The 24733-nt window shown below is 45.4% G+C and overlaps 1 protein-coding gene across 1 annotated transcript in view; it reads left to right on the top strand.

Annotated features, from left to right (window-relative positions):
* The window catches only part of LOC120051787 (A disintegrin and metalloproteinase with thrombospondin motifs 12-like), a 39885-nt gene extending 15419 nt beyond the window's left edge, over positions 1 to 24466 (top strand). The window contains exons 3-26 of the mRNA XM_038998679.1: positions 5391 to 5574; positions 5786 to 5915; positions 8689 to 8782; positions 8891 to 8974; positions 10224 to 10348; positions 10542 to 10691; positions 10825 to 10968; positions 11443 to 11587; positions 11672 to 11764; positions 11891 to 12036; positions 12173 to 12342; positions 12555 to 12688; positions 13390 to 13510; positions 16355 to 16599; positions 16721 to 16862; positions 17199 to 17325; positions 19056 to 19266; positions 19509 to 20804; positions 21653 to 21805; positions 22246 to 22422; positions 22601 to 22747; positions 23254 to 23404; positions 23589 to 23700; positions 24424 to 24466. Of these exons, the coding sequence (XP_038854607.1) occupies positions 5391 to 5574; positions 5786 to 5915; positions 8689 to 8782; positions 8891 to 8974; positions 10224 to 10348; positions 10542 to 10691; positions 10825 to 10968; positions 11443 to 11587; positions 11672 to 11764; positions 11891 to 12036; positions 12173 to 12342; positions 12555 to 12688; positions 13390 to 13510; positions 16355 to 16599; positions 16721 to 16862; positions 17199 to 17325; positions 19056 to 19266; positions 19509 to 20804; positions 21653 to 21805; positions 22246 to 22422; positions 22601 to 22747; positions 23254 to 23404; positions 23589 to 23700; positions 24424 to 24466 (4524 nt within the window). The remainder of the gene's footprint in view (positions 1 to 5390; positions 5575 to 5785; positions 5916 to 8688; positions 8783 to 8890; positions 8975 to 10223; positions 10349 to 10541; positions 10692 to 10824; positions 10969 to 11442; positions 11588 to 11671; positions 11765 to 11890; positions 12037 to 12172; positions 12343 to 12554; positions 12689 to 13389; positions 13511 to 16354; positions 16600 to 16720; positions 16863 to 17198; positions 17326 to 19055; positions 19267 to 19508; positions 20805 to 21652; positions 21806 to 22245; positions 22423 to 22600; positions 22748 to 23253; positions 23405 to 23588; positions 23701 to 24423) is intronic.
* Positions 24467 to 24733: the final 267 nt, after the last annotated feature.

The following is a 24733-nucleotide window of genomic DNA, read 5'->3' as shown; positions in this document are numbered from 1 at the left end:
TTACAATGAGCAATTTAGGACTCCCAGTCTGTCCTAATTAGTTTAGGACTTTCTGAGGTGATCTCTTTGTTTGTTTGTTCTCAATATCCATGTTTGTTTCCTGAAATTCTCTGAAAGTACATTGAAGGCACTTTGAATGAGGAACATAGCTTTTCTTTCTTTCTTCCTTTCGTGTTCTGTGTTGTTGAATGTTAGTGGAGTAATAGATGCCTTGACAGCTTGTGGATGGTAGTTTAGGGATTACAGATAGTATCATGCATTGATCCCTATGCAGATCACTTCTGAGTCAGGGGGAATGTTTGGATGGGCCTCTCTTGATTCCTTACCAGCTGATCTGCAACCCTCCATCTAGTTTTTTCTTTTGGGACTGAAATAATAACTGACTGAGGAAAACATCGAGAGGAAACAGCCTCCAATCCATAACCCAGATAGATATGGAGTGCACTCCACATCTTCTTGTTGGAAGGAGGTAAAAAAAAACAAGCATGTATTAGTCTATAAAGTGTTTATTTTGGTATCTATAGAAATAGATACAACACAGAGAAACAGTCAAAACACCAGCAGTCATCTGGGCTTCGTAACTGACCATGTAACAATGACCGAGTGAGTCTCTGCATGCTTTCTCAATGAGTCCACTGAGCTGTGAGAGCCCTGGCTTGCTTCCACTCTCTTTGGCTCAGTGTTGCAGAGTCCTTGGTAGAACTGAATCACTCCCATGGTCTAACCATTACAGCGTTTCCCAAACTCGGTCCTGGGGACTCCAAGAAGTGGGGTTAGTTGATTTTTGAGCTTGATGACTAGTTAATTTTTTTTTAATCGTCTGTGTGATGCTAGGGCAAAAAACGATGTGCACCTCTTTGGGATCCCCAGGGCCAAGTTTGGGAAACGCTGATCTAACCACTAATCAGAGAGAACACAGTCAGAGCCATATATACATGGAGAGTTTGGCCCAGAGAAATTAATAAAGATTAAGGTATCTATGGTTTGACCATTGTGATTCCAATCAAAAAGTGTCATGGTGCCAGATGACATCACACAATTCTGTGAGAGCCATGTCCGTGCCTCAACAAGCTCTCACAGACTCACGTCAGAATTAGACAATCATCCATGTTTCACAAATATCAAAATTCAAAGTTGTTCAAAGGGTCAAATTTCAAAGTTAAGTTTAGGCATTAACTCTGAAATCTTTTATTTATACCCCCAATTGGTAGTTACAGTCTTGTCTCATCTGTGCAACTACCGTACAGACTCGGGAGAGGCGAAGGTCGAGAGCCGTGCATCCTCCGAAACACAACCCAACCAAGCCGCACTGCTTCTTAACACAATGCCCACTTAACCCGGAAGCCAGCCGCACCAATGTGTCAGAGGAAACACCGTACACCTGGCGCCTGTGTCAGCTTGCACTGTGCCCGGCCCGCCACAGGAGTCAGAATGGGACAAGGACATCCCTGCCGGCCAAACCCTCCCCTAACCCAGACGACACTGGGCCAATTGTGCGCCGCCCCATGAGTATCCCGGTCGCGGCCGGCTGCGCCAGAGCCTGGACTCGAACCCAGAATCTCTAGTGACACAGCTAGCACTTAGACCATTGCGCCACTCGGGAGGCCTAACTCTGAAATCTTAAGGTTAGGCATTAACTCTGAATGGTTAAGGTAGGGGTTAAGGTCTGGGATAGGCTTAAAACAAACATGCAACCTTTAGCACCAGAGACAGATGCTTACTCCCATCCGCCATCCCATCTGCTGGTATGCCAGCAGCATTACCACCCTGAATACCACTGCTGGCTTGCTTCTGAAGCTAAGCAGGGTTGGTCCTGCTCAGTCCCTGGATGGGAGACCAGATGCTGCTGGAAGTGGTATTGGAGGGCCAGTAGGAGGCACTCTTTCCTCTGGTTTAAAAAATAACCCAAATCCCTGTGTAGGGTGCAGTCTTTCAGATGGGATGTTAAACAGAAGTCCTGACTCTCTGAGGTCATTAAAGATCCCATGGCACTTATTGTAAGAGTAGGGGTGTTAACCCTGGTGTCCTGGCTAAATTCCCAATCTGGCCCTCAAACCATCCTGGTCACTTAATAATCCCCAGTTTACAATTGGCTCATTCATCCCCCTCCTCTCTCCTGTAACTATTCCCCAGGTTGTTGCTGTAAATGAGAATGTGTTCTCAGTCAACTTACCTGGTAAAATAATGGATAAAATAATAATCCCTGTCCACAACACCCTAGCTAAAGGGAACCCTATTTGAAGGTAACAGCGCTTGCCCCTAGTGGCCGGGTTCCACGTCATCTCCCGACGTCCTCGGACATGGATGGATGTCTAATACTGACTTGTATCACAGGTGACCAGGCTGCATCCTTTCTAGTTAACTTTGACCAATAGCAGTTCACAGAATTGGCAACTGAACCGCTAGAATCAGAAATACATTTGAAACAGTCATTATGAATGGGTGAATGGATTGCTATTGCTTTATAGGATTCTCTGACCATGGTTCACCTGTGATTGTGTTTGTTGTGTCCCTGACTGGGGGATCCGCCATAAGCACAGAGCCAGGTGCTCTGACATAGTGGTTGCTGAGGGACTATTGCCTAAAGTATTTTGCACTCGCTGAACCCTCAGCGCACAGTAACTAGAAACTCAAACCTAGCCTCCTGAGACATAAACTTGGCTGGAGAGAATAGCAGATTTTCTAGTCAGAGACGTGCAGTAGACTGCAGGATGCGTAAGAGCAGAACAGCACAGCACTTGGATGAGTGGACTTGAGTGGATGGCGACGCTTGCCCTCCATTGGTCATAAGTGGATGGCAACGCTTGCACCCCCCCCCCCTCTCTCTCTCGCTCCCTCTTTTTCTTTTTTGCATGTTGATTTGGAGATGCAGAGAAGGGCACACCCATGTTCAGTTTGGGCTTGTTAGTACATACATTTGACACTTTGCACTCGCTGCATGAGGGAATGTGCCCCAGGGCAGTGGTGGATGCCTCCCTCAAGTAAATAACTCTGCCCTGACCGTAGCTGTTTAATGAGGGGACGTAAAGAATACAGATGAAGATACAGAACTGCATCATTAGCTTCTTTACTGACTTTCATGGCTCAGAAATTATATGTCAGAGTTGTAGGAATGTTGTACCTCACATTTTCCTTTTTAGTCATAGCAAGTTACAATATGTTGGATCGGTACTCTGTCTCTACACACACACACACACATCAAATAAAATGTTATTGGTCACATACACGTGTTTGGCAGATATTATTGCGGGTGTAGCGAAATGCTTGTGTTTCTAGCTCCGACAATGCAGTAATATCTAACAAGTAACATCTAACAATTTCACAACATATACCCAATACACACAAATCTAAGTAAAGGAATGGAATTAAGAACATATAAATATATGGACGAGAAATGTCAGAGCGGCATAGACTAAGATACAGTAGATAGTATAGAATACAGTATATACATATGAGATGGGTAATGCAAAATATGTAGAGGCGAAAGAAACGCACACCTATTTAGGCGAGGTGCTGGCTAGCAGAGTTTTTTGTATGCTATTTTAATACATGAGAATTAACCAATGATATCAGGCCACACCCGGCCATGATCACAGACACCTGTGTGTGTCTTTTGACACTATATAAATGAGTCATACTGTAGTGTTTGTCATTATACCCTGATGAAGACAGCTTATCTGTCGAAACGTTGGATATAAATATTTTTGCATCCGAGCTCCTAGAGTGTGCGGCTCTCCTTTATTTACATTTTTAAATGCAAAATATGTAAACATTATTAAAGTGGCTAGTGTTCCATTTATTAAAGTGGCCAGTGATTTCAAGATTATGTATATAGAGCAGCAGCCTCTAAGGTGATAGTGAGGGCTATTTAACAGGCTGATGGCCTTGAGATAGACTGAAAAATAGCTTCTATCGATCCCAGCTTTGATGCAATGTACTGACCTCGCCTTCTGGATGATAGCGGGGTGAATAGGCAGTGGCTCGGGTGGTTGTTGTCCTTGATTAACTTTTTGGCCTTCCTGTGACATCGGGTGCTGTAGGTGTCCTGGAGGGCAGGTAGTTTGCCCACGGTGATGCTTTGGGCAGACCGCACCACCCTCTGGAGAGCCCTGCAGTTGCGGGCAGTGCAGTTGCCGTTCCAGACGGTGATACAACCTGACAGGATGCTCTCAATTGTGCATCTGTAAAAGTTTGTGAGGGTTTTAGGTGCCAAGACAAATTTCTTCAGCCTCCTGATGTTGAAGAGGTGCTGTTGCGCCTTCTTCACCACACTGTCTATGTGGGTGGACCATTTCAGTTTGTCCGTGATGTGTACGCCGAAGAACTTGAATCTTTCCACCTTCTCCACTGCGGTCCCATCGATGTGGTTAGGGGGGTGCTCCCTCTGCTGTTTCCTGAAGTCCACGATCATCTCCTTTTTTTTGTTGATGTTGAGTGAGAGGTTATTTTCCTGGCAGCACACTCCCAGAGCCCTCACTTCCTCCCTGTAGGCTGTCTCATCATTGTTGGTAATCAAGCCTACTGTTGTGTCGTCTGCAAACTTGATGATTGAGTTGGAGGCGTGCGTGGCCACGCAGTCATGGGTGAACAGGGAGTACAGGAGGGAGATGAGCACGCACTCCCGTGGGGCCCCAGTGTTGAGGATCAGCGAAGTGGAGGTGTTGTTTCCCTCCTTCACCACCTGGGGGCGGCTCGTCAGGAAGTCCAGGATCCAGTTGCACAGGGCGTGGTTCAGACCCAGGGCCTCGAGTTTAACGATGAGCTTGGAGGGTACTATGGTGTTGAATGCTGAGCTATAGTCAATGAACAGCATTCTTACATAGGTATTCCTCTTGCCCAGATGGTATAGGGTAGTGTGCAGTGCGATGGTGATTTCATCTTCTGTGGATATATTGGGGCGGTATGCAAATTGAAGTGGGTCTAGGGTGATAGGTAAGGTAGAGGTGATACGATCCTTGACTTGTCTCATGATGACAGAAGTGAGTGCTCCAGGTCGATAATAATTTAGTTCAGTTACCTTTGCCTTCTTGGCTACAGGAACAATGGTGGCCATCTTGAAGCATGTGGGGACAGCAGACTGGGATAGGGAGAGATTGAATATATCCGTAAACACTCCAGCCAGCTGGTCTGCGCATGCTCTGAGGACGCGGCTAGGGATACCGTCTGGGCCGGCAGCCTTGCAAGGGTTAACACGCTTAAATGTCTTACTCACGTCGGCCACAGAGAAGGAGAGCCCACAGTCCTTGGTAGCGGGCTGCGTCGGTGGCACTGTGTTATCCTCAAAGTGGGCGAAGAAGGTGTTTAGCTTGTCCAGAGAAGGTGTTTAGCTTGTCCCCACACACGCAGTGTACATATACTGTATACCGTTTGTGTGTGTTTCTCCCCCACAGAAAGGTCTCTTTACCTTGCCTGAAGGACCCCACTTCATTCAGCCAGTCCAGGGGTCCACTGATGGGGCTGTCGAAAGAGAGGGACCAGAGCCCCATGTGGTCTATCCCAGCGTAACCACGGCACCACACAGATACCGACGCAGCTCTGAGGCCCGGGACACACACAGCCCCTGTGGGGTCAGAGGTGAGTAGAATATATTAGAACATAACTCAATTAAATAGACTTGAACACAATTAAATATAATATAATCGAATAGAGTTTGTTTTGTTAGATTGGTTTGGCTTTTGTAAATGTTTTGTATGAGCATGAGGAGTGCTCGAGGTCCTATTTTTCCGCTTGTCTAATACACTAGATTGTTTTACCGCATATCTCTGTGCTGCTGTCCATCCTGCAGACGCACCAGGTGATTCCCTAGTGGTGGAGAGGGAAAGAGAGGACTGGGAGAGGGAACAGCAGGAGGAAGAGAGGGAGAGGGAGGAGGAGACGGCTCAACATCGCTCCCAACGCTCCGTCAGCAGAGATAGGTGCACAGCATTGTTTCTCCTACCATTGTATAGGCGGGTCGGGTGGCAGAAAAGAGTTTGGCTTCTATTGACACATTTTATGCCAGTAGGAATCAAACTAGGCGACTGGTGCATCTTTTTTCCCCCTGGAATTCTTTGAAAATGAGGCATTTTTTGGAATGTGTTGATTTTCCGACATTCTGGACTCCCTGACGGGCCACCCCCCCAGGTGGTAAGGGTAGGTAACAACACATCCGCCACGCTGATCCTCAACACGGGGGTCCCTCAGGGGTGCGTGCTCAGTCCCCTCCTGTACTCCCTGTTCACTCATGACTGCACTGCCAGGCACGACTCCAACACCATCATTAAGTTTGCCGATGACACAACAGTTCTACAGCTACACCATCGAGAGCATCCTGACTGGTTGCATAACTGCCTGGTATGGCAACTGCACGGCCTCCAACCGCAAGGCACAACAAGTGCCAAGTACATCACTGGGGCCAACCTTCCTGCCATCCAGGACCTCTATACCAGGCAGTGTCAGAGGAAGGCCCTAAAAATTGTCAAAGGCTCCAGCCATAGTCATAGACTGTTCTCTCTGCTACCGCACAGCAAGCAGTACCGGAGCGCCAAGTCTAGGTCCAAGAGGCTTCTTAACAGCTTCTACCACCAAGCCATAAGACCACTGAACATCTAATCAAATGGCTAACCAGACTATTTGCATTGCCCCCCCTTACTCCTTTTATGCTGCATCTACTCTCTGTTATTATCTATGCATAAGTCACTTTAATAACTCTACCCATATGTATATATTACCTCAATTACCTCGACTAACCGGTGCCTCCGCACATTGACTCTGTACTGGTACCCCCTGTATTAGAGGTCGACCGATTATGATTTTTCAACGCCGATACCGATTATTGGAGGACCAAAAAAAGCCGATACCGATTAATCGGCCGATTTGTATTTATTTATTTGTAATAATGGCAATTACAACAATACTGAATGAACACTTATTTTAACTTAATATAATACATCAATAAAATCAATTTAGCCTCAAATAAATAATGAAACATGTTCAATTTGGTTTAAATAATGCAAAAACAAAGTGTTGGAGAAGAAAGTAAAAGTGCAATATGTGCCATGTAGGAAAGCTAACGTTTAAGTTCCTTGCTCAGAACATATGAAAGCTGGTGGTTCCTTTTAACATGAGTCTTCAATATTCCCAGGTAAGAAGTTTTAGGTTGTAGTTATTATAGCAATTATAGGACTATTTCTCTCTATACCATTTGTATTTCATTAACCTTTGACTATTGGATGTTCTTATAGGCACTTTAGTATTGCCAGTGTAACAGTATAGCTTCCGTCCCTCTCATCGCTCCTACCTGGGCTCGAACCAGGAACACAACGACAACAGCCACCCTCGAAGCAGCGTTACCCATGCAGAGCAAGGGGAATAACTACTCCAAGTCTCACAGCGAGTGACATTTGAAACGCTATTAGCGCACACCCCGCTATCTAGCTAGCCATTTCACATCGGTTACACCAGCCTAATCTCGGGAGTTGATAGGCTTGAAGTCATAAACAGCTGCTGGCAAACGCACGAAAGTGCTGTTTGAATGAATGCTTACGAGCCTGCTGCTGCCTACCATCGCTCAGTCAGACTGCTCTATCAAATCATAGACTTAGTTATAACATGATAACACACAGAAATACGAGCCTTAGGTCATTAATATGGCCGAATCCGGAAACTATCATCTCGAAAACAAGACGTTTATTCTTTCAGTGAAATACGGAACCGTTCCGTATTTTATCTAACGGGTGGCATCCATAAGTCTAAATATTCCTGTTACATTGCACAACCTTCAATTTTATGTCATAATTACGTAAAATTCTGGCAAATTAGGCGGCCCAAACTGTTGCATATACACTGACTCTGCGTGCAATGAACGCAAGAGAAGTGACACAATTTCACCTGGTTAATATTGCCTGCTAACCTGGATTTCTTTTAGCTAAATATGCAGGTTTAAAAATATATACTTCTGTGTATTGATTTTAAGAAAGGCATTGATGTTTATGGTTAGGTACACATTGGAGCAACGATACGCACCGTACGATTATATGCAACGCAGGACACGCTAGATAAACTAGTAATATCATCAACCATGTGTAGTTAACTAGTGATTATGATTGATTGATTGATTGTTTTTTACAAGATAAGTTTAATGCTAGCTAGCAACTTACCTTGGCTTACTGCATTCGCGTAACAGGCAGTCTCCTCGTGGAGTGCAATGTAATCAGGTGGTTAGAGCGTTGGACTAGTTAACTGTAAGGTTGCAAGATTGAATCCCCCGAGCTGACAAGGTAAAAATCTGTCGTTCTGCCCCTGAACGAGGCAGTTAACCCACCGTTCCTAGGCCGTCATTGAGAATAAGAATTTAACTGACTTGCCTAGTTAAATAAAGATTAAATAAAGGTGTAAAAAAATAATAATAACGATTTCCGATTGTTATGAAAACTTGAAATCGGCCCTAATTAATCTGCCATTCTGATTAATCGGTCGACCTCTACCCTGTATATAGACTTGCTATTGTTATTTTACTGCTGCTCTTTAATTATTTGTTACTTTTATTTATTATATTTTTAGGTATTTTTTTTAAACTGCATTGTTGGTTAATGGCTTGTAAGTAAGCATTTCACTGTAAGGTCTACACCTGTTGTTAGATTTGATTTGATCATCGTCTGTAACTGAAATTGACATCTCTTTCTTTGTGTTTCTCTGTCCTGTTTGAAGGTGGGTAGAGACCATGGTGGTGGCAGACACTAAACTGATCGACTACCACGGCAGTGACAACGTTGAGTCTTACATCTTCACCATCATGAACATGGTGAGTAGGGAGGATCAACCCTTTACCTGACACTCCGTCCACACAAGACATATACACAGCAACAGTGTCATGTCATGACAGCAGTGTGTGTGTGTGTGTCTGTGTCAGGTGGCAGGGATATTCCATGATGCCAGTATAGGAAATGCCATCCACATCACCTTGGTCCGCCTGATCCTCCTGCAGGGCGAGGAGGTAATCAACACTTCACGTTAACCCAGACATACGATGAAGGCTCTTAATGAACTTTTTCATTGGCAAAAAAAAGTTAGGAGCACCAAACAGTAGTCTATAGGAGCACCAGATAAATGTATTAGGCCTTTTGGAATCGCATCTTTTGAGCTAGCTATCCAGCCCCTTTTCTTTCTTCCAGTGCTTTCTTTAACCATACTGGGCAAGTTAACAGGTTTTTAGCCAGCTAGGTTTGCTAGCCAGTTAGCAAATTAGAGCCCAGCATATGATCAAATCAAATCAAATCAAGTTTATTTTATATAGCCCTTCGTACATCAGCTAATATCTCGAAGTGCTGTACAGAAACCCAGCCTAAAACCCCAAACAGCAAGCAATGCAGGTGTAGAAGCACGGCGGCTAGGAAAAACTCCCTAGAAAGGCCAAAACCTAGGAAGAAACCTAGAGAGGAACCAGGCTATGAGGGGTGGCCAGTCCTCTTCTGGCTGTGCTGGGTGGAGATTATAACAGAACATGGCCAAGATGTTCAAATGTTCATAAATGACCAGCATGGTCAAATAATAATCAGGAGTAAATGTCAGTTGGCTTTTCATAGCCGATCATTAAGAGTATCTCTACCGCTCCTGCGGTCTCTAGAGAGTTGAAAACAGCAGGTCTGGGACAGGTAGCACGTCCGGTGGACAGGTCAGGGTTCCATAGCCGCAGGCAGAACAGTTGAAACTGGAACAGCAGCAAGGCCAGGTGGACTGGGGACAGCAAGGAGTCATCATGCCCGGTAGTCCTGAAGCATGGTCCTAGGGCTCAGGTCCTCTGAGAGAGAGAAAGAAAGAGAGAAGGAGAGAATTAGAGAGAGCATACTTAAATTTACACAGGACACCGGATAAGACAGGAGAAGTACTCCAGATATATGTTGACATATAATCCTAAACCTCTAGGATTGACATAATTCATATAAGAGGAGTGCACCTGGGCGGCAAGTAGCCTAGCAGTTAAGAGCTTTGGGCCATTAAACCGAAAGGTCGCTGGTTCAAATCCATGAACTGACTAGAAAAAATGATGTTGATGTGCCCTTAAGCAAGGCACTTAACCCTAATTGCTCTTGTAAGCCGCTCTGGACAAGAGTGTCTGCTGAATGACTAAAATGGAAATGCACAATATCAAAACAACTCAAACATACAAGTCTTCAGCTGATGTGTCGTGTTGCCTTTTATCTGTGCCTCTATGATGATGGTGTTGTTCATGTTGTCTACTTTAGAAAGGGCTGAAGATCATCCACCATGCAGACACTTCTCTGGCCAGTTTCTGTGCCTGGCAGAAGAAACTCAACCCTCTAAGTGACACACACCCTGCTCACCACGACGTGGCAGTGCTGGTCACCAGGCAAGACTGCAGCCGTACGCACATGAACACCCATATAATAAACTGTACAACTGTGGATTGTGTATGACGATGCTAAGGTCCCTGTGTGTGTGTGTGTGTGTGTGTGTGTGTGTGTGTGTGTGTGTGTGTGTGTGTGTGTGTGTGTGTGTGTGTGTGTGTGTGTGTGTGTGTGTGTGTGAATTTCGACCACCAGGAAGGACATCTGTGCAGGGCTCAACGAGCCGTGTGAGACCCTTGGTCTGTCCCATCTGTCAGGGATGTGCCAGCCTCACCGTAGCTGCAACATCAACGAAGACTCAGGACTACCTGTAGCCTTCACCATCGCACACGAGCTAGGACACAGGTTTGTGGTTGTGTGTGTGTGTCTCACCGATTTCTACTTCGATCTAAGTCAAGACTATCTAAGAATTTGTATCTAAGCCTATTGCTTCGATAGATCAAATTCAAAAGGACCATCTCGTCTTTGTTTTCCTCAGCTTTGGGATCCACCATGATGGTCAGGGAAATGACTGTGAGCTGGACGGCAGACAACCCTTCATCATGTCCAGACAGCTGATGTACGACACCTCCCCACTTACCTGGTCCTCCTGCTCCAAAGACTACATCACACGCTTCCTAGAGTGAGTCTCTGTCTCTCTCCCTGTCTGCTGTCTGTCTGTCTCCCTGTCTGCTGTCTGTCTGTCTCTCTCCCTGTCTGTCTCTCTCCCTCCCTGTCTCTCTCCCTGTCTGTCTGTCTGTCTGTCTCTCTCCCTGTCTGTCTGTCTGTCTGTCTGTCTGTCTGTCTGTCTGTCTGTCTGTCTGTCTGTCTGTCTGTCTCTCTCCCTGTCTGCTGTCTGTGTGTCTGTCTCTCTCCCTGTCTGCTGTCTGTGTGTCTGTCTCTCTCCCTGTCTGCTGTCTGTCTGTCTCTCTCCCTGTCTGCTGTCTGTCTGTCTCTCTCCCTGTCTGCTGTCTGTCTGTCTCTCTCCCTGTCTGTGTGTCTGTCTCTCTCTCTATCTTTCTCTTCCTCTCTCTCTCCTTCTCTTTGTCTCACCCTCTCACTTCTGTGTAGTTTTTTGATGCTAACGTGGATGAGGTGATTCTCTCTGATTCCCTAGTCGTGGTTGGGGCTTCTGTCTGGACGACCGTCCCTCAAAGAGGGGTATGACCACCCCACTGGCCCGTCTGGGGGTCCGCTACACCACACAGCACCAGTGTCAACTACAGTACGGCCCCAATGCCACCTACTGCCACGAAATCAACGTGAGTTACACACACACATACACACCACCACCAGTTCCTAGTCTGGATGGGAACTTACTTAGCCTGGGTTTGTCTTCCTTCTAGAATGTGTGCCAGATCCTGTGGTGTTCAGTGAATGGGTCCTGTCGTTCTAAACTGGACTCCCCCATAGATGGCACTAGCTGTGGCCCTGAGAAGGTTGGTTGAGGCTGTGTGTATCTGTGTGTTTGTACGTGTGTGTGTTGCGGGGTACTGTTTCACTGGCAAGTTTGCGATGGTGTTTAGAATGTCCTCTCTTATGTGTGTATGTGTTCTCTCTGTCAGTGGTGTATCTCAGGGGAGTGTGTTATCGTAGGGAAGCTACCGGAGACAGTGAATGGGAACTGGGGACAGTGGAGTAGCTGGTCTCACTGTTCCAGGACATGTGGGGCCGGGGTGCAGTCTGCTCACAGGGAGTGTAACCACCCCAAGTAAGAACTGATCCCACATCTGCCTCCTTTCCTATCCTCGCTTATTCTCTCCTCCATCTCCTCTTCCCTCTTTTCCTTTTTCCACCTCCCCTCTTTCCATAATTGATTAAAATGTGTGGTCCTTTGTTTCCCTCAGACCAGAGTTTGGTGGGAAGTACTGTACAGGCGAGAGGAGGCGTTACCATATCTGTAACACCAAACCATGCCAAAACGCCAAACCCACCTTCAGAGAAATGCTGTGTAGTGAATTTGACACAGTGCCCTACCAGAACGAACTCTACGAGTGGGTCCCTGTGGCCAGCCTATGTAAGAGCTAAAATCATCACACACACATACCACAGTAAACACAGCGAGACACACACGTATATATATACACAGGCCTCATCATTCCAAGAGTTGTGATTATATGTATCTAGCAGCAGGGGGCAGCATATTCCCTGCATTTCCAATACTATTCCAAAACTCAAAAGGGAATTAACCCTTTCAATAATTAAACTTCTCTTCCGTGCCTTGCCCAGCGAGTCCGTGTGAGCTGCATTGTCGTCCTGTGGATGAGCATTTCTCTGAGAAGATGCTGGATGCTGTGACAGATGGAACTCCCTGCTTCATGAACAACAACTCCAGAAGCCTCTGTGTCAACGGAGTGTGCAAGGTAGTGTGGCTGGGTAAGAGAGTGAGACAGGGGGAAGGGGGAGGGTGGAAGAAAGTAGGTATTATGCTGCGTTCATAACCATGTGGGAATGTGGTAATTACCAGTTGTGAAGTCGTAAATACAAGTTGGATGCATTCACGTTCTTTGAACACGTTGAGAAGTGCCGATTGGCTAATGGCAAACACGCCTCTTCAACCATAAACTAGAAGTACAGCTATCATGCTTGTAAACAAATGATAGTGTTTAAAACCATATTAATAGTATGCTTTTTATAAATAATGTTTTGTTGTTGCATTTAACTGCTGAGGTCATTTCCTTAGTAGGTGACGTCAGAGGTCAGCATGTGGGAGAAGTTGGCGCTCAGGGATGATAGATGAGTTTTCCACTAGTATTTACGATTTGGAGGGATTTTTTCCCCAGTCGTATGCTCATATTTACCAATTTACGAGATGTTATGACCGCAGCATAAGTCCTGTCTCTGCAAGGAGAGAGCATGGGGCCTGAGATATATTTAAGATAGGGTCTATGCCTGTTGGAGTTGAGAGGGAATCTGTTCGTTGTTTTCCTTCCGTCTGTGTATCTCTGTGTGTACCTGATCTGATTACCTTGAATCTTTACCTTATCCGTGTGTGTGTGTGTGTGTCTGTGTGTGTGTGTGTGTGTGCGCGCACGCATGCATAATTCTTGACCTGTGTGTGTAGGAGGTGGGCTGTGACTATGGTATAGACTCTAACGCTGTAGAGGATCGTTGTGGAGTGTGTCTGGGCGATGGTTCCTCCTGTGAGACTGTCCAGATGACCTTTGATGGGGGGGATGGCTTCGGTGAGTCTCCTATCTCCTTCCTAAATATCTCCCTGATGTCTCATCTCTCCTCCCATACCCCCAAAACATCTCCCACAACGTCTTCACGCACTGGTTACAGGATTGTCATTGTGTTGTTGCCATGAGGTTGTCATGGCAGCACTCTGTATGGGAGTATACAGCTGTTTATTCTGCTGTTTTTGGCAGCTACCCTCCATCTGTGTGTGTGTGTGTGTGTGTGTGTGTGTGTGTGTGTGTGTGTGTGTGTGTGTGTGTGTGTGTGTGTGTGTGTGTGTGTGTGTGTGTGTGTGTGTGTATTGTGTGTGTATACAGTTATTTGTCTTGCTGTCTTTGGCATATTTGTCGGTCTGACTCCAGTACATCTGCATTTTTGAGAGAATGACTCACTAGTGACCTCCGTGACCTCACAGCCAGAGAGAAAGATAGATTGATAGGTTTTCTTCAGAGCAGGACATTATTGTAGCTTACTATACTGCCCTACCATGCAAAAAGGCAGTAACTGCTCATATGGTCAAAACATTAGTTGTTGTGATTTTCGCTACATAAAATACATGCTTAATCATGTGGACTAGTATCCTGCCTCTATTGTGTTGTGTTTTGGAGAAAATGGGGGTCATATTAGCAGTAACTGCAAGAAGTTACTGTGAAACCAAGGTAAATGGAGCATTTACTACCTTTTACCTTGGTATCATATCATTCTTTTTGGAAAGTGATACAATTGAACCTGTATGACACTAACTAGCTAGCGAACATAGACTAATAATGCTACCTGCTCCCATGAGAGGAGATCCGCAATTGATACCAATTTCAATCTATTAGCCCTATAATGAATTATATTCTGAGATTTAGCTAGAACTGGCACGGCCCTACCAAAATGTCAAAACCTACCTAGCTAGCATTAGCACAAATCAATAGATTTGTGCTACCTGCTCCCATATGAGGCGATCAGCAGTTTATACTATCTTCAATCTATTATCCTTATAATTAATATAATCCCTATCATTTTATTATGACATTCCATGGGGTTATTTGAATGAGTAACGTTACACCACACACACGAACTCACGTCAGTTGGACGTGCACCCCATACTTTCAGTTACTGAATATATTCCAGTATTGAGTGACTGTTCCGGTCAGGAAAGTTCAAATCCAAAATTGTGTCCATCACCTTTGTTGGTGGTGTATGTAATTAGTACAACAAGCTTTGGCATGCCAAATGTGTGCTCAATGTGTCCGCTTCAGTGCCATCATTACATGAATGCGGGGGGGGGAAAAATGACTTCCACCAATCCCTGTGGCCTAGATGATTATAGTATCTATGCGGATCAAAGTTGTCGTGTTAGGGTGCATTAGAATTGTACAACCGCGTCAGTATTAAGTTTTATTCCTGTAAATGTCCATCCATGCAATTTGTTTTGATTTGTAAATGAAGATGCAAATTTAAGAGCCTTTTTGGGAGCAGGTATGAAATGAATAGATTAACTGATTTATGACATAATGTTTGCAAAAGATAAAATCAACATTGATTCCATCCCATATTATAGAATAAAATAACTGAACAGGATTATGATCATATGTTTGCACACCACCAAATGTCAGTATTAATTATTATCATCCATGACAGAATAGAATCATTCCCTGATTATTTGCTCTATTTATTTTAGTTGATTGTGAGGGCCACATTCCAACAAAGATTCTTGATCTGCGCCCTTCACCTGAAGTCACAGTTTTTATTTATAATAAATCTCCAAGCAGCTGTTCCTCACATATCACATTCAGATGTTGCATTCAAGCCTTGAATATATGGCAACAACTCCACTCACTATAAGAAGTTCCGGAGCACAGGGTTTGATTACCAAACGGGCACCCAGGGCAGGTGCCCCGGGGCCCCTAACCAAATGTTTTTTATTGGGGGGGAGAGGGGGGTTTGGATTGTGGGCCCCCCAGATAGCATATAGAATTGTGTATAATTGCATGAAATTAGCTTTAAAACCGCAAAATGTTCTCTCAGCCTCATTGCAAAATGTGAAGAATAGCATTAGATGAGCTATAAAACAGCACATTTTTCTCTCTGAGCCACGGCAAAAAGTGTAGAATTGCAGGAAATAAGCTTTCAAACTGCAGGTAGTAGGTAGATGCATTCCAGTGCTGGCTGCATGATCCCTTCATATATGGTAGGACAAGTCATCCAGGACTGGGAGAAGGGAGTGAGCTTTATGTTTGGAATGCAGACCCAGATCTCAACCTTACCTCCCAGACATCCACTGTGTGTGTGTGTGTGTGTGTCTGTGTGTGTCTCCAGTGCCCTTTTACGGACACCCTCCGGCTCAGATGTATGAAACTTCAAAGGGCAGAGCTGAGATCCAAAGTAATGCTTACCCCCCCTCCTTTACCCTCACAAACAGACACACACCAACACCTCCCCCACACATCCACACACTATTAAAAAACAGAGACCCTACCAGAGCAGTGCCCTCCCACACACACTGTTACAGACGAGAGACAGGGTTACCCCACCCCGCCACCCAAGGCACACACACACACACACACGCCACTCTCCCACCCTCTATTAAAGATCACAGAGAGTCTGGAAGTCTGGATGTTGGTGTAACCATATAGCTGGCTGCCATGGTGGCCTCTGTAAGCTCTGGCCTCTCCCACGTTGCAACCTGCAACCATGATTCATTCTGTGTTTAACAGTGTCTTTGTCATGCCTCTGCTTGCATTTCATTTCTTTAGCTTTGATACCATTGTAGGTTTAGGGTCCCACAGGGTTTTCAGGTTTTTGTTCCAGCCCAGCACTAACACAGCTGATTCGCCTTCTTCTCCTTCCTCCTGTCACAGGCTACGTGGACGTGGGAGTGATCCCAGAGGGGGCACGTGACATTGTGGTCCAGGAAATGGAGGAGGCAGGGAACTTTCTGGCTCTGCGGGGTCAGGGGTCAGAGGAGTATTTCCTGAATGGCGAGTACATCATCCAATGGAATGGAGAGTACAAGGCAGGCGGAACCACCTTCTACTACGAGCGCAGCGGGAACCTGGAGAACCTTACCTCCCCTGGACCCACCAAACAACCGGTCATGATCCAGGTATACACACCATACACACTATACACATGAAAAAAATCCAGCTAGATATTGACCAGCTAGATCAGGATTCAGATATGATACACACAGCCTAACCATTTAGTGTGTGTTTCCTGTTGTCCAGTTGCTGTACCAGGAAAAGAATCCAGGTATAAAGTATGAGTACACCATCAAGAGGAACCGCCAGACAGGAAATGAGGTCATCAAGTCGGAGTACAGGTGGAGGCATGGGGCCTGGACAGACTGTAGCACCACCTGTGGGCTAGGTGAGGGGTTGTCTTTTAAACAACTTATGATATGCTTTTTATTTGTAGTCCCTGTGTTAACTTATCATATGTTGAGAGATGTGGATTTTGGATTCTGATGGTCTGGACTTATTACAGTCTAATCAGACAGGTGAGCAGTATTGAGTGTCAGAGCATACAGTGTGATTATTCAGACAGACACCTTTTATTATATGCTAAGTGGGATGCTTGGGACGAACCAACTCCATTGAAGTTTACATTTAACAGGTTAAGGTTAGGGTTTAAGTTAGGGTCATCCCAAGGATCCCACTTAGCATCTACCGAAACCTTTCCCTGCCTGTGTTCTGTGACGTCCAGGTGAGCAGCAGCAGCCTGTCAGGTGTTTTGAGTTGGAGGTGGGCGTGGTCGATGAGGCTCTTTGTGACCCAGAGAGCCGCCCAGAGGACCGACATCGCAAGTGCAAGAACATGGACTGCCCCGCCAGGTTCCTTAGTTTCCCGATTACTATGACGAATACTCTATAACACCTGTCTTATTTCTACTATAGTTCTATGTTTTTAACACTGTAACTCAGTTACATTGTTAATAACTATGGATAATCTATCATGGGCAAAAGTAATGTACAACAATCCTTTATGTAAAATAATAACTAACGGTTACTTCTCTGAGAACTTTGAATTGTCAAGAGGCATAAAACAAGGTTGCCCTCTGTCAACATACCTATTTATTAGGAACTGTTAGCATTAAAAATCGAACGATAACATTAAGGGGCTAAAAATGTATGGATTAGAGACAAAAGGCTCAATGTACACCGATGATTCAAGTGATTCTCTTGAGTCCTCAGTCTTCAACCCTGAAGGGCCTCATTGAGGACCCGGATAATTTCTCCAGTTTCTCTGGACTCAAACCCAACTATGATAAGTGTAGTATATTATGGGTTGTATCTTTAAAATATATAAACTTTTAAATTGCCATGTGGTCTCCCGATGAAATGGGTGGATAGTAAAGTCTATGTACTTGGTGTACATATCCAGGAAAAGTTGAGCGATCTTGCAACTAGCGAACTTAGCAAAATAGATCGAATTTTGAAACCGTGGAGAGGGAAACACCTATCCATTTCCGGGAAGATTACACTGATTCATTCTCAAGAGATATCGCAGTTTATAAAGAGATATCGCAGTTACTTAAAGAAGGAATTAAATAATTAGTCTCTCTGACACCCATTAAAAATCATAAATGGCTAAAAATGATTAGCATAAATCACTTAAAGTTAAAAGGTTTAACAGCAATGCTGTATAAAATTGAAGTCAGTTGGGAACAGGTCTTTGATGTCCTCATACCTTGGCAACAGGTCTATGAACTGACATATAAAACAACAATTGACACAATTCCATTTGTTTTAATTTACGCTATTATATAAAATGCTTGCTACAAAAATAATGTTCAATATATGGGGCATTGAACAGTCAGCCTTGTGCAGACTGCAGAGTCAGGTCCAGGCATGGTTGTTATGTCATAATATCAGGGTTCAGATGGAACAGCAAACTGTATTGTTACGGGATCTGAAAAACCACGATCCGTCAATGGGAAATATCATTATACTCTTGGGTAAGGTGTTTATTTTTAGGGCAATATCGGTAATGTTACAAATAAGGAGGTTCAGTACCCTAATAAGACATCATAGTAAAATGGAGGAATGTATTAAAAATGAAATAACAAAATGGCATTATACTGGGAAAGATGGGTTCGTCAGTGAACATCGGAGGGTTGGAGTTAAGATCAGAATGGTGGATTGGCCGCTGTGGGTGAAAATCCAGCACTTGAAGAAATTAGGAATATATGTATAATTATTTAACTACAGGTACCGTAGATGTGAGAGAAAATAGCTGTAAGTAGCAGTAGAAGTATTGTTGTCTGTTATTTTACTCCAATCAGCGTAGGGTTCGAGGGGAGTATAAATAAAACATTTAAATAAATGTGATTAGAAATTATGCAAACAATTAAATTGATGGAACCCACAATCTATCTGCAATATTAATGCTGATCTCATATAAATACAGTTAAAAAGCGCATTAACTCAACAGGTGTTATTAGTGTCTGTTGACTGTTGGCCCTGTTGTTTTTTGACACCTATTCATTTCAGAAGCAAATCAGACCAACACAAATTTGTTCAGGGCCCTTATCTCACACTCTCTCTCCTCTCCCCCTGTGTAGGTGGTGGGTGGGGCGCTGGCAGCTGTGCTCTGCCACCTGTGGTTCGGGAGGGGTGAGGAAGCGCACAGTGCTGTGTGTGCGCACGGTGGCCGGGGAGGAGAGGGTGCTCCACTCTGGGGACTGTAAACAGCTGCTCAAACCCAAACCTGTGGTTCCCTGCAACAGAGACCAGCTCTGTGGACCCGACTGGGCTGCGGGCAACTGGAGCATGGTACTATTCTCTTCTTCTCCTTTCTCTCCCATTCTCTGACACTCTCTCTATCTCTCCTTGTTCTGTTAATAACCGATTTCATATCTCTCTCTCTCTCTCCTTACTCTGTTAATAACCTATTTAATCTCTCTCTCTCTATTAATAACCTATTTAATCTATCTCTCCTTGTTCTGTTAATAACCTATTTAATCTCTCTCTCTTCTTGCTCTGTTTTTAACCTATTTAATCTCTCTCTCTCTCAGTGCCCAGTGACATGTGGTGGTAGTGTGCGCACCCGGACGGTCACTTGCCTGACCGCACCCCCAAAAAAGTGTGACATCAAAACCATGCCTCGCTCCAAGTCGCTGTGTGCCCTGCAGAGCTGCCCAAGCGCAGGCCTCCGACGGCGCCCGGGACCACCCCCTAAATACCGGCGTGTCTACCTGCCCAAGAGACCCCCAACCAGGCAGCCAGTTACGCACACCCGGGGCCCCAAAAGCACCAGCACCACCGCTACACCCGGAACCAGCACTGTTACAGTGACTGAGAGAACTGCAACCCCCATCACCACCTCTACCACCAAGCCCCTCCAACGGTCCTCCACAGCCACTGATATCATTGACGTCGATAACCATGTGGTGAAGAATGGGCATGTGGAGGACAAGGACCGGGCGTTTATTACGACCAGTACTACTGAAACAGAGAACGGGGAGAGGGACATGAGAGAGAAAGAAGAGGAGGATGAGGAAAAGGAGGAGGGGAGTGCAGCTGATTTTGTGTTTCCAGATTTGGGGGTTACGTACACCCCGGGGTATGACTATGTGGTGGAGGATGTGACTACAGAGGAGGAGGGGCTTACAGATCTGGACATTTTTACCACGGAATCCTCTCTCAGGACCCCCATCCAATCACCGCCCACCGTGACCACCACCAGGTTACACCCTACATCCACACCACACACAAGCGTCCCAACAACATCACGTACAACCCAACACACAACCAGAGTACCCCTCACTACCTCCCCCTCAACCCCACAAACCAGCACTGCGCACTGGGCTATGAACACCAGCCGCTACACCCTCACTCCCCCCAACACCACCCCTTCTATCAACCCTTTCACCAAACGGACAACCAGGGTGCCCCACACCACCCCTATACCCCGGGCACACACAGCGGGGATGAGGAGTACACTTATAGCCCCTTACCACACTACACAAGGACTGTATCCCATTACAGAAGGCATTTCCCACACTAGCGATGCCCCGTACGTCAGCAGCCCAACCCCAGAGGCCCCCGGCCCCACTGTGAGGATCATTAAAGGGAAGAAGCCCATTGAGACCCCCAAGAGTGGCAGCGCTGCTCCCCGTTCTATAAAGCCAGGCCCACATTCTAAAGGGCCTGCCTCGGGTTCTAAAAGCCCCTCCCCTCATTCAAAAGGCAAAGGTCAGGAGCAGAGACCAGGGAGTACTGTAGTGACCTTCGCCAGTGATTATGGTTACCTGAACGCCCAAGAGCCAATCAGCATGGAGGTGTTCTGGTTGGTGGGTAATTGGAGCGAGGTGAGTACAGGAGAAAATAACCCTCTGTGTTTATGAGCTTGTTGATGACCCTATAGGCCAGGGTTGGGCAACTTGTATAGGGATGGGGGTCACACAAAAATCTGAACTCATCATGAGGGGCCGCAGTTGCTGGTGGATCTGCGTACCCACGTCCATACCATAGTTCATTTCGTGCAAATCTACACATTTTGCCATGGGCTGTAGAGAAAATGTTTGCAGTTTTAAAGCAAGTTTGCTGCAATTCTACACATTTTTACATGGGGCGGAAAGAAGATTTTGCAATTGTATAACAAATTTCATGCAATTCTACACATTTTGCTATAGGTTGCCATTTTAAATATGATATCTGAGTGAAACTGGCTAATAAAATCAATGGGGGCCCCCCGGCCGGTAATTCGACCCTGATAACCAGTTTAGATAGTTTCGCGGCCAGCTAACTTAGCAATCTAAAAATATTTAGTTGACATGGGCTAATTGACTGACTATCAGTGACTGGCAATAACAAGAGATAAACTGTTGACACGTTTCTAAATTGCACCTTACGCATTCTACTATTCTAACTCACAACAGTACGTTGAGACACTGACTCGAGTTCCTACATTTGTTTTATTTGTATTATTGATTTATTTTGGGGGTAGTGGGAATTGATCCGAGGGCCTTTGATGGTGGGGTGGACCGCCAGTTGCCCATTCCTGCTATAATCATACAATGCATTTTGGTTATTAGAATCACTGATGTAACAGTCTGTAACCCTTATAGTGAACAATCACAAGGCAGAAACATTTCTATGCTGTACTACATACTTTCCGTCTTCCTCTCTCTCTCTTCTCGCCTGTTGTCTGGGCCAGTGCTCAACGTCGTGTGGCCTGGGGGCAGTGTGGAGGCCAGTGCTGTGTAGCTCACAGCAGGAATCGGACTGTGCCAACCTGAAGAGACCAGAACCAGCTCGCACCTGCCACCTGCGCCCCTGTGTCACCTGGCTGAGTGGCAACTGGAGCAAGGTCAGTAGCCTGGACACACTGTACCTGACTGTCTCTGCTTTCTATAGCTAATATAATAACATATGCCATGTAGCAGACGCTTTTACCCGAAGCGGCTTAGTCATGTGTGCATACATTTTACATATGGCTGGTCCCGGGGAGTTTTACCCACAATCCTGGTCTTGCATACACCATGCTCTAGCAACTGCAAGTTTCTGCAACTTTTCTACAACTTGCCTTGTTAAAACTACGCAAGACAGCAACACGTCAGTTAAAGCAGAAACAAGTGTAGTAGTGACATTGTTGCATGGCCATATGAAATGCGATGTCCTTTACATGCCGAGTCGAGGACCACTCTAAAATAAAAGCCTACAAATCACATAATAAGAAGGACAGACAAGGTATTATACTGGCTCTCTCTCTCTCCCTCTCGTTCTCTCTCTCTCCCTCTCTCTCTGTAGTGTCCGAAGGGGTGTGAGGTGGTGGGGAGGAGGCAGCGTGAGGTGCAGTGTGTGGACGAGCAGAAGGGACGTCCACTGAGACCGTTCCACTGCCAAGTCCTGTCCTCCAGGCCGCCCAGCACCCTGTCCTGTCGTCCCCAACCCTGCCAGCCCTGGAGAACCTCCCCCTGGGGACAGGTACATATACACACACATGCGCGCACACACACACACACACACACACACAGAGAGACACATATATTGACACATGCTGACTGGCTTTGGTCCATATGCTATTTTCTAGTATTAATAAAATTAAATGAGTTTGAATATGATTGTGAATATGATTGTAAATATGAACTCCTTTCATCGCCAGTGTTCTCGTAGCTGTAGTGGTGGATTGAGGGAGCGGCTGGTATACTGCCCTGAGCCGCAGCGCTGTAGCGCCACCCAGAGGCCAAACGACACAGAGACCTGCAACCTGCAGCCCTGCAGCTACTGGGACCCACAGGACTGGGAGGAGGTAAAGGTTCCAGGGAACATATTTACTTACAGTTCATCACTTGCAGCATATTGATTTACCTACAGTATGTGCAAACTTTGTGACTGTTGCATGTTCAGAGTGTGCATTGCATGGTGCGATTTGTCAGTGGGGACTAGTGTGTCTAAATCAAATCAAATTTTATTTGTCACATACACATGGTTAGCAGATGTTAATGCGAGTGTAGCGAAATGCTTGTGCTTCTAGTTCCGACAATGCAGTAATAACCAACAAGTAATCTAACCTAACAATTCCACAACTACTACCTTATACACACAAGTGTAAAGGGATAAAGAATATATACATAAAGATATATGAATGAGTGATGGTACAGAACGGCATAGGCAAGATGCAGTAGATGGTATAGTGTACAGTCTATACATATGAGATGAGTAATGTAGGGTATGTAAACATAAAGTGGCATAGTTTAAAGTGGCGTAAAGTCTGTGTGTGTTAGTAATGTCTGTTGTCTTCTGTGCGTGTGTCAGTGCTCTGTGAGTTGTGGCGAGGGGTTGCAGCATCGTGTGGTGCGCTGTGTTGTTGAGGACTCCGACTCTGTGGAGAACAGTCTGTGTGAGCAGAGCAGCAGGCCTGACACACTCAGGAAATGCCACATGCAGGAGTGTCAGACTAACACTGGTAAGACAAACACCCATCCCTCCCTGTTGGCTATTTAGCAAGGATATTTCACCATAAGATAAAGAAATAGTTCATACTGAAGCTATATTTGTTTGACATGTATGCTGTTGATCGACGTACAGTATATTGCAGTTGAACTAAGCCAGTGGTCTGTCCTGTCCTCTCCTGCGTTGTGATTGTGTAGGTCCGCTGTGTAGGAAGAATAGCATGTCGTCTCGGTTCTGTGACAAGCTGAAGCTGCTGGGCCGATGCTCCCTCAGGTCCATCCAGAAACAGTGCTGTATCACCTGTAGAGGGTAACTCTGACCCGCACTACCTGCCTCATGGACCTCGAACGCATACATACAGGGCATCCACACTGCGATCCCATTGGCGGATCTCATCTCTAGTGCAATCAGCTGGCAACAGCCTTTTCTTCATCATCCTCATCGTCATAACCCCCAACAGACCGTTACCTGTATGGGGTGGGAATTCGAGAAGCTAAAGTACTGTATATTGCTGCTGTATGCAGTTTGTCTTAGCCTTGCACCTTCCTACCTCATACTGTGTAACCCAGGGTATCAGGCCTCCAACAGCCTCTAAAGACTTAGTTATGTGAACTTCTCACCCATGTCCCACCTGCTTTCCAATACGGTTGAATGTCAGTCAGAATGTCAAGCTGTGTAAAAGCCTGTTTGGCGTGCATTTTGTTTTCTATTCCACGTTTCCCCACTAATACAGAAATGACGGTGACAGCCAGTAACACCCCCTTTCAGCTGGTATTTGCCTGGTATTTACACATAAATTATGTGGTGACAATGGCTATTTTCTGGCACTTACTTTAATGGTGCTGGATTTAATGAATCCCCCCCCCAAAAATGAATTATTAATGATAAGGTAACTATTATGTAACGAACATTTTACTATGACACTTCTAAGAAAATACTTGGTAAATAGTAGACTGTACAATAAAGATTCATGTTTTTAATTGTAGTGTTTTTTGTATTGTGTTATTGTGTTTTTATTGCTCTTGTTCTCAGAGCTCTTGGGGGTACTGTGGCTCTGGACAGTTGTTTCCCTTAAGCACAGATCTGGGATCAGCTTACGCACCTCAAATTCTAACTTTAACATTGAGGGGAAATCATACACCTGACCAGGGGTAACTTCCTCCTACTCCGGTGCTGTGTGTCTATTCTGTGGTGCTCCTCCCCTTTATTAGGCTGGCCAATGAGAATGAGGCGTTGCAGGTCATCCCTCTCAGGCCTCAGTTAAGATGGCCACTGTGTTGATATGATAGTGTACAGATGCTATCGTCTTCATAAAAGCCTTCAGCAATAAATGCAATGAGGA

Source organism: Salvelinus namaycush, chromosome 1, assembly GCF_016432855.1.
Source record: "Salvelinus namaycush isolate Seneca chromosome 1, SaNama_1.0, whole genome shotgun sequence".
Lineage (NCBI taxonomy): Eukaryota > Metazoa > Chordata > Actinopteri > Salmoniformes > Salmonidae > Salvelinus > Salvelinus namaycush.
The sequence above is the reverse complement of the archived record's forward strand: the minus strand, read 5'-3'. Positions and strand labels throughout refer to the sequence as shown.